Source organism: Stylophora pistillata, chromosome 8 (assembly GCF_964205215.1).
Source record: "Stylophora pistillata chromosome 8, jaStyPist1.2, whole genome shotgun sequence".
Taxonomy (NCBI): domain Eukaryota; kingdom Metazoa; phylum Cnidaria; class Anthozoa; order Scleractinia; family Pocilloporidae; genus Stylophora; species Stylophora pistillata.
Window position 1 is genome coordinate 2,532,331 of NC_142526.1, and position 9,984 is coordinate 2,542,314.

At 37.9% G+C, this 9,984-nt stretch overlaps 2 protein-coding genes across 5 annotated transcripts; one reads left to right on the top strand and one right to left on the bottom strand.

Annotated features, from left to right (window-relative positions):
- Positions 1 to 214: 214 nt before the first annotated feature.
- Positions 215 to 5,122, bottom strand: LOC111325807 (uncharacterized). 4 transcript variants are annotated; one of them, XM_088729289.1, is made up of 5 exons: positions 4,870 to 5,122; positions 2,818 to 3,004; positions 1,784 to 1,903; positions 1,238 to 1,396; positions 215 to 786 (listed from the first exon to the last, which is right to left on the bottom strand). In XM_088729289.1, exons 2-5 carry the CDS (start codon positions 2,998 to 3,000, stop codon positions 733 to 735), a joined length of 516 nt encoding a protein of 171 aa, XP_088585415.1. In that variant the 5' UTR covers positions 3,001 to 3,004; positions 4,870 to 5,122; the 3' UTR covers positions 215 to 732. The 4 variants fall into 4 exon arrangements, with proteins under 4 accessions (XP_088585415.1, XP_022785435.1, XP_088585414.1 ...); XM_022929700.2 differs by lacking the exon at positions 4,870 to 5,122 and adding an exon at positions 4,220 to 4,378; XM_088729288.1 differs by lacking the exon at positions 4,870 to 5,122 and adding an exon at positions 3,573 to 4,194.
- A 626-nt stretch (positions 5,123 to 5,748) lies between these two features.
- LOC111325803 (netrin receptor UNC5C) lies at positions 5,749 to 9,787 on the top strand. The gene is made up of 8 exons (XM_022929695.2): positions 5,749 to 5,906; positions 6,467 to 6,897; positions 7,050 to 7,193; positions 7,467 to 7,637; positions 8,100 to 8,178; positions 8,598 to 8,675; positions 8,837 to 8,917; positions 9,185 to 9,787. The coding sequence occupies exons 1-8, from the start codon at positions 5,897 to 5,899 to the stop codon at positions 9,253 to 9,255; spliced, it is 1,065 nt and encodes a 354-aa protein (XP_022785430.2). The 5' UTR covers positions 5,749 to 5,896; the 3' UTR covers positions 9,256 to 9,787.
- Positions 9,788 to 9,984: the final 197 nt, after the last annotated feature.

Below are 9,984 nucleotides of genomic sequence, written 5' to 3' on the forward strand. Positions count from 1 at the left end.
CCCCTTCGCGACTTGAGCAATATCAGATTGAAAATTTAGCAAATAATCGAAAACTTTGCCCTTGTAACCATACGACCACATATATTGATTCGACTAATTGCCTTCAAGAAAGATCATCCCAAACATCTATACATTCAAGTTCACTCCCAAACCCCCTCCCCCCCCCAAAAAAAAAGGGAAAGAAAAAGAAAAATGAGAAATAAATGAAACTTGATCTCGGCATTACTATCTTTATTTTACCATAGCGTACACATAGCATTAAAACTGTGCGGAAAATATTCTCGTTCTAATGCCTTACTAAAAACTGTTCACATGATATAGACTACATCAAAGAGATATTACTTACATGTGATCAAAGCTGTTCGCTATAATACTATGTTAAGTTGCTGTATTTGTAGTCATTTTTCGCTAATCTAAAGAGCGTGGCTAAACAGTACACGTTGCACACTATGCACTATTATAGAGACTTATAACGATGTTTACATATTTACAGAGCGGATAAGAGTAGATCGGACGATTTAGACGTATTCGGTCGCCGTCTGTGCCTTCAACATAGGGCTCCGTACTTGCATCAACCTTAAAACGTTGCGGGCTCAGGACCCTGGATAGACCTAAGCCAGGCGGCTACCTCAGGTGACTAATGTAGTGCATCCAACCGCAGCCTTTGGCGCGAGGCTCGACATCGGCGTCAAACGCCTCTCCGCCTCACCAATAGAATCCCTTTCCTTTTCTTTACTCCGAGGTGTGGTCATGCTCAACCGCTGGTTTCGTCTCTTCCAAGTGAGTCTAGCGGGGAAAATGCAAGTAATCTGATTACTCTTTTATCGATGAAACGTTTCATCGTACTAATATGGTAAAGATGTTAAACCTATGAAACCAACATACAGCAGCTAAATCACTGTCTTTTAATCCATGAACATTTGATGTGATCGCGATCCTTTCAGCGAATATTTCAGCCTATCGCCTTACAGATTATGCATAAATCGATTGCATAGTCTAAAATATTTTTTTAGCCAAGCTTTCTCATTCACCTTCACTAATCAGTTTATCAAAGAAAGGTGTTTCTTAAGCATCTTCACTTATTCGTGACGTCGTTTGTTGCCCCAGCTCATTTTTGTCATTGTAAATAATTACAACGATACCTATTTCAGTTAATTGGTTAATTGATCATTATCCCATAGATCATTTATTTTGTTATTTTTTCGATCAATTTTTGAATTAGTCTTACACCACTTACCGAAGGAAGTTTCACCTCAAAGTGCTCTGTTTCAAGCAGACTCTCATTCCGTTCGTTCGTCAGCAATGCAGCGATCTTCAGAGAAGTTAAATTACCAAGCGGAAGAGTAAAACTGAGTTTCTCTGGTAGCTTGAACTGGTCAATCTTTGTTCTCTCCAACTGCGTCAATGCATGCAATAGCATTAAAAAATATTCAGCGAAAACAAAATTATCCTTCAAGCCACCAATCACACTCGATCGTCGAGGGGGCTCTCAAGGGCAATAATTAGATGACCGCTGACTAGAGGACAACTACAAAACAATTTCAATCTCAAACCTTTTAAAGGTGGGATATAGCCTCAATTGAAACTCTATCTCGACAAAAAAACTTGATTATGTGCAGGTCCTATTATTCAATCTTACTGCATGAAATTATTTTTCTTCAAAATTTTTTTTTTGGCTTTTTATTTTTTAACTAGTACTTTAGCCGAGAAATCACATGTTTCAGTTGCCATCTAACTCCCTTCCTGTTACGTTGGAATGTACTTCAAAGAAATCAGTTATTACCTTTTTAACTGCTTGAAAATCTCCCATTTTCAAATGGGCAATGATTGACGTGGCTCCTCTCTCTCTTAAACAGAGTCGATCAGTGTATGCCTTGATCAGGCCAAGTCGAGTTTGTTCCTCCTTAAAATATTACAACAATACCTCATTTTTTATTCACTCACACACTCATGATGAGTCATTTAAGTCCCAGATGTGACTTAAATTTAAATTTTCCTCAAACTGTTGCTACTTCATACAGTAATCATGTGATGACAATCAAGAAATGCATCAGTACAAGGGTGTTTGCCTTGATTAACCCAACAGAACCCAACTAAGCTACATGGAATTATAGAAAAGCCGGATTGGGAAATTGCTCCTCAGGTGTAAAGTGATATAAAAAGTTAAACGCATTTTCCACAATGTTTTCTCCCAGTCACTATCGCTCTCTAAAAAAACAAAAATTCTTATCTCATTCCGAAAGGTCGTGGCAGTAAAGCTTAAAATTCAAATGCTGATTAACTGAGAGACCCCTCTCCCACTACCCCACCCCCTCCCACTATCCACCCCCTCCCACTACCCCACCCCCTCCCACTACCCACCCCCTCCCACTTCCCCACCCCCTCCCTAACCCCACCCCCTCCCCACCCCCTCCTCCTCCCCTTACCCCACCCCCTGTAAGTGCTTTATTCGGTTTCTTACAGAACATTTCATCTTCGCAACCGATGTGGTCTGCTGAAGTTTCCATTTGGTTAAAAATTGATCAAGAGGTTCTTTAGATATTTGGAGAGAAGTGACCCATGATCCAACATCTCTCCTGGAAGGAAAGCATCACAGAACGTTATGTTTTACCACAATTGGCAGAAAATTCGCGATCTGATTGGCCAATTTGCCGTTGTCGATAAGGGTACAGATAACGCTGCTCGCAAAGTGTCAGCCACTGAAAGAATCGTTTCATTTGACGTCTATATCGTGGTAAAAGCCAAATTGACTGTGGCTTAGCGTGGTCTGTTCTCTTATCGACAACGATATTCTTCATTACATTTCCTAAGAGATACCTGTAGAAAACTTTTTCTCTGCCGGCCTCCATCTTTGGTCATATAGAGGAAAAGCTGCTTGCGAAGCTTAGCGTTGTCATGCTGTCCCGGTTGTACAAGGCTGTACATATCTATGATATAACAATCGTCGCAGCTCTCACCCAAGCATGCTCGTTGTCTCACCAGCGGCACGTCATCAGACATCTTTCTGTTAGAAGAGGGAAGAAAACATATTCAGATAAGCGAAAGTGCCGAGCTAAGTAGGTAAACAGCTTAGTTTGTGCCTAATTGAAAGACTGAATTAATCGTGTGCTATTCTTGCCGATATTGCGCACCCTTAGTCAGCCATGTTGGTTTAGTCGACTGAGGAGGCCTGGGAATGAGTGATAGGAAGTAAATTATGTGTTGCGAGGGGGTAGGGGAGGGAGACAAAAATTCCGTCTCCTTTTCCTCCCAAGTTATCCCCGTATGTTCCCTTCACTGTTTTTTTTTTTTTTTTGTCCTTTTAAAGATGGCGCACGTCCTGTGGCTACCTACAATACAGGCTAAAGGGTAATATCTCTCTGTTTGGAACATAAACAAGCTGCGAGATAAGAATAACACCCTCCGATAGAGCTTGAAAGATCAGCCCGGTGAAACCACAAATCGCTATATGCCTGAGATGAACTTGATAAAGAATAACATCACTAACGTGATATCAACAATTTTCGAATCTCATCGTAAGCAATTGGTTTAGATAGGATGGACCAACTGATCAACAGATTCACTGAACTTACACGCCCTCGCGATGATTTGGTTTCTTCTTGGTCTTTTCCAATTTCTCTGGCTCACAGTTTTGGTATCTCGGCAGTTAACACGCTCACTGAATTGTCGAGACGAGTTCCTTTTCTTTGCGTTATTTATTTGTTTTTTTTTTTATCGGTAGCTTTAGCTAGATGGGTCAAGATAGGGGTTTTTCCCTTTTGTATTTTGATAACACAGCACTTTCGATTTATTCACTCGTAAACTGGAACCAGGAGAAATACGTTTAAACATGTAGAAAGTAAAAACTCGATTATTTTCTTGTCTCTCACTGAAACGAATCATGAAAGTCGTAGCCTGGGTATTCCCTGACAGATACTTTAAAATAGCGTGATTGTGTCCAAATCCCGTGACGGTAAAATACGCATCATTGAATTCAATAACATCCTTTCAAAAGACAAACCGAAGCGTCTGCTCACGTGAAGTTTTAGTTTATTTATGACGAGAGTGCGGCCGGTCTTCTTCATTTCCGAATTTTCATTCCATCTGACGATTTCGAGACGGCAAACACACCGATCGAAATCAGAGGTAGTGCGCTACGGTAAAGAATATTTTACGAACTAATACGGCCATGAGTGGGTTGCGTATGATAGATTAAGTACGTTAGAGTGTAGATAATCACCTTTCACCACAGAGAGCCATTCCCTAATTGTATTAGCCTTACACTTTCTTTTCTGAGATAGTTCTTTCCTATTCTGATGAGTTCACAGATATTCTATAACACACCTCCTCTCTCAGCTGAGACACAAATGATCGGAATACGATTGAGGTTGTGTGATTTTATGCTAGGGCTTAGTCTTTATCTGCTTTTTGTGTTTCGGGGGAATCCCCTTGAGTTCCGCTTTGGACTTCCTAGAAGTCACGCATAAAAGCGTTTAATTTTACTCAGAAATTCATGAACTGGCAGGAAATAGCTAAATTTGCTAGATAAAAATTCCCTGACTAGGAAACACTTCTCTTGCTTCATTTACAAACGTATTCCTTTAATGTTCCTCGTGCGCCACCGAAAGGGGTTTTCCCTTTTATTTTATTACACAGCACTTTTAACGCATCAGTTCCACTCTGACATTAAAGAAAGAGACTATAAGACGAAAATATAGTCGAAATCAAATTCAAATCGGTTCAAATAAATACAAACCACCAAAACAATCCTCAATGAATATTCAACCGGCTCTTTAACGAAGGGTGCGCTTTCAAACGACCCCAGAGGTAACCAATGCAAAGAACACAAATATTCTTAAATACATTCACCTATTTCCATAAAGAACCTACCAATTAGCCAAAGGAGTTGACCTTCAAAACTTTCAAAACAAGTCTTTAGATCTCTAGCTGTCGGTCAACTTCAGTAGTGTTGCAATTCTCTTCGTATCTCTTCAATTCTCTTCCCTTATCTTCACAACTTATCAGGGTGGACGAATCGTTTTGAATAGACAGTATATAAGAAATTTTAACTCCTTTGCCTTCCTGTGAGTTATAAACCTAGCAAGTCTCCCTCTATTACTTTACCGCCTTACAATGCATAAATATGCTGATTTTTTTTTTTTTTTTTCAGAATCGCGTGACTGTTCGTTTTCTCGTACGGTCCGAAAACTTTTGTTCTAAATAAGGAAAATGAAGTTTCATTTTCTAAATTAACTACTATTCTTAAGAATTTCTATTTTTTACCAGACTTCGTGACCGGGTAGAATCACGAAAGTTTATTGTTCAGAAGGGAAAATCCCTTTGAAAAACAAAAGATGAAAACATTTCAAGTATTTTATAAGATTTTGTTGAAATACAAAGCTATTCCTGGTTTAACCTAATGTTTATAAGAGTGTGATCCAAAACCAATGTTAGGCTGTCATTTTTTTCAATCTTAAAAGAAGCGCAATGTACATGTTTGATAATTCAGAAACATTTCTTTAGAAAACGAAAACCAAAGAGATGTGCTTAAGCAAGCAACTGTTTGTTTCTCAGGTGACAACCAAAGTACAAATGTTTTCAGTGCGTGGGATGTCACCTGAAACCAAGGGAAAAACCCCTTTTTATTTTCGGTTCTTTCAAATGCTAATATCGAGTGTTATCGTCAAAGCGTATTAATATTAAATTCTGATCTAACAATGTGTACTTGTTCAAACGAAATTGACTTTGACCTTCCTGTTCTGATGTAATGTTTACACCATAAGGTCTATTTTGAGCACACCATCCGTATAAATGATATAAACTGGAGTTTGGCGTCAAATAGTTGCAGTACTTAAGGCGCGCAGACGACTCAAGCAACTAACTGCCACTCTGCGGAGTTAAAACAAACTATTTCTGTATGGGAAATGGTGAGATTAAACATTTTCCTTTTTATAGGGTGCACAATTTTAATGAGTGTGAGACTAAAAAATTTAAATCAAGCTATTTTGACTACGGAAAGCAAATCCAAAATTATGTTTTAAGGGTAGATGTATAATTTTTCAACGACATTTGATCATCAGTGTCGATGAAAACTGAAGAAAAAGAGGAGAATATGACAGTGTGTTATGTATGCAAATGTTCACTTAAGAAAGACCGGATGTACAACGATGGACTTCGAGGATGAAATATTTCAAGCGCTCAAATTGTCGGAGATGTTGGAAGAAAGAATCAAATTTAAAAGAAAAGGATTAATATGCTAATTTGTACTCAAACTGTCGCGTTGGCTGATTTGAAATATCGAACGGAAGTGACCTCATCATATGAGGATCATCCAAGGTTCGATCAAGTAAGCCTCAAGAGTTTTTACGGCCTCAAAGTAAGTGCATTAGTTTAAGAACGAAGATAAAATAAAATAAAATAATAATAATAATGGAACAGAGTCCCACATTGAATATATATAGACTCTTATAACATTTTGGTTTACTAGAATCAGCAAATAATGAGGTTTGGAAACCAGTCATGTGCCAAGTCAGTGGCAAATACAAAGCCTTCAAAAGCAACACTGCTCCTCCTGTCGTTGTAATCGAGCACAGTTGTTTAGTAGTGCGTGGACACGAATGGAAACTTGTTGTCAAATGTCGAACACCATCAAGTTACCAAGAGAGAAATACTACAAACTCGTGCGTTTGGAGAGAAGTGAATGAGGTTGTTCCAGATGCCAAAGTAGAGCAGAAACATAACGACATTCTTGTGACTCTTCCTCAACTGAAGGAGGACATTGAAATTGCAGCTTTTGGAATTCCAGGAACAGAAGACCAGAAACGAATGAAAATGGCAATCTTTGGAAAAAAGCCGACCCAAGGAAGGGACTGGAAATTAAAGGTTTATCTCATAGACGACTCGAATATAGCTTTTAAGGTAAGACACATGGTACTTAAACTTATACAGTCCTTAGACTCCAACTTGAGGCCTAAATTTGAGCCCAATTTCATTTTAAAAATTCCTTGTTGCAATGGCTGATGCTGAAATATTGCAGGTTTTCTGATGAGTTCTCTCTTTCCATGAAACAGAACGTCTGCGACAAAGAGGAGAGTTTTGGAAACAACTTGTTAACAACCCTTGCTGGTTTATTTGTGTCAAACAGTAACGAAGATATCAGAATTGAAATCAACCCCATTGAAACTGGATGGAAAGTCAAAGGAAACAAAGTCCAGGTATACACTTAGTTCGTTTTATAAGGGGGTGTTCTACATCTCGAAGCACTTGTGGGAAATGAATCATCTGGTTTTGGCCTCAGAATGAGGCTCGGTTCCTCTCGCTGATCATCGATTACCTCAGTGATCAGATGTGGAGGTGCTAACCCTCTTTTACCTTGACCTCAGTTGAGATTAAACATGGTAGGACTCTTAAGGCGTGTAATCTCTGCATCGTTCCCCTACAGCTAAGGCCCTCACGTTAATTAATTTTTTATATTTTTCGATTTACAGAAGATTACAGCAAGAGATGCCTGGCACTCGCTTGAAAATTCTACAGGCTTTCCTCATTGCCAATTTAACATCGAGCATGTCAGCAAATCGAAGCAAGCATTCTTTTGTGGAATAACAGCATCGCACGGAAGAGATCAGGCGAACACAGAACTAGTGGCATATTTTGAACAGGCAGGTCTACGATATGGAATTTTCTATGTATTTGTGGCGCTGGAGACAAAGGTTGTTAAAGGGAGAGGGTTAGAGAATTGGAGCGAGGAGTGTTAGGAGCTCGAACCATCCGATATACTATAGAACTTATAATTAATAAAGGTTTCCTTACGGTCAAACGGTCAAACTGTCATCACTCATTCGAATATATTTTTCACAAGCAGGCACCAATCCATAAACTATTTTTCTGCAAGGATGTGAAAAAATTCATGTGCTTGAAAAGGAACATTTTATCAGTTACCTCACTAACCAGCACAGTGTAAGTTAACTTCGGAACTATTTTGGTACGACAGAGGGAAGATTAGGGTCAACGTTCCGAGCCGATGGCAAAAAGGAAACATAATGTCTTGAAATCAAGATTTTCAAGAAACTCGAAAGTATGTATCAAAATAAACAAATTTATTTACTATTTTTATCTTACAGAAGAGAAGCAGAGGAGAACTCAACCAACCTTCTAGAGCACTACAGACACTGAACAACACCACCCTCCATGCGAAAAATGGTGATAAGATTTATTCCTGTTCTTTTCTATCAAAAAAAAAAGCAACAACAACAACAACAAAAACAATAACAGTAGCAACAACATCGCCAACAGCATTGGGTGCAAAGACATAAAGTAAACCTCCATTAGCAATCAAATTCTGTTTGATTAATAAGGCCTTTGAAAAGGTTACACAGAAATTAGGTCACTTGGATATTTACCACTTCCACCTCTTTACTCATGAGAGACGCATCCATGCTCTTGGACAATTTATGGCTTTGTGGCTAGGTTGAATTCAATGTTTTCAATCCACCAATTTATTCTAATGTTCGATATTGAAAATTATGAAATTGATTGAACGAAAAAAAAAAAAAACTGAAAAAGTATAACAGCTCCAATCAGGCAAGTAAATTGCTAATTATTTAAAATTTGTGTTATAGAGATAAACACCTTAGAACTGATGTTAATCTTAGTCACTGCTCCTGTGGCCCGAGAATGCAAAAGCACACGTTTAAAAGGTAGGAGCTCTTTACTCTAATGCATTCTGTTCTGTTTAATTCATGCTTACGTCTAATCTTGAAAACTATGATTAAAAAACGGAAAAAAGAGTTGAGAAAGGCGTACCAGTTGGAAAGAGGCTGCTGAATTGCTAATTAAATATGTAACAATTACATTACAGAGATGAGCTCCTTGGGAATGATGTTCATCTTGGTAACAGCTCTTGTGGCCCGTGAACTGCGCAAAAGTACACGTTTAAAAGGTATGCATTTTTTTTTATTGTATTCTGTTCTGTTTCTGTTTCTGTTCTGATAATGATAGGCAACTGATGTACCTGATGACAGAAAAACAAAGATAAAGAAAAATATGTTCACGTGTTTGTGGAAAGAATTCTAATTTTAAGAAATCTGAAACAACAAGCCTATACCTAATGACAAAATATCTGTTTCCAACCTATGTTTAGCTAAACTCTGTGAGATTATTTTTTATTGTGTTACTCAATTTTTTACCAATTTATTTTTGTTAACAGAATCAGCCGGCCTGCATGTCAACGTTTGTTGCGAAGAAAGACGGTCTATATTCTATAAAGCTGCCACCTAAACCTAATCAAGACATTCCGAGAAAACAAAGTGGAAATTAATAAATATCGGAACGAATTCCTTATCAGTTACAATATAGATACAAAATCATTTCGTTTTACAATTGTCTTAGTTGCCAGTCAAAACTTTTATTATAAATTTTTTGAACAAAAGATATAGTGAATAACTTATTACCAACGATTGGTATTTGTCTGAGACAATTTTACAAAAAAAAAAAAAAAAAAAAAAAAATTGACAGAACTGACTGCTACCCTCTCTCGAGTTTTTCGGAACTAAAGAAATACTCTAACTCAGTTTTAAGACTCACTAAGTGAGAATGATATATTAAACGTAAACACGCAGTGGATTATGCGATAAACCAATGCATTCCAGTTGAGATTTTGACTTACAGGCGTTCACAATTCTTATCTTATTTTATTTGCATTTACGTAGAGTGAAAGCAGTGTTAGGGACGTTTTTAATTTGTCTAAAATAAATAACAAGTCATCGACAGTGACATTGAGAAAAGCCATTACAAAATGATCAATACCTTGTCTACGAGAGTTGGTCAGTTTTGAGTAGATTCATTGCCAAAGAGGAAGGGCAAAATGTCTTGCATTAACATCCGCACTGTTTCGTGACGTAATAATCTTTGTTTAACGTGGGTAGAAACACTAAGCTGAAGATAGCTTACAGGTTTTCCACAAAATTACAAGATTTAAGTAACTAAAAACGTAATGTTCCTCCCTGC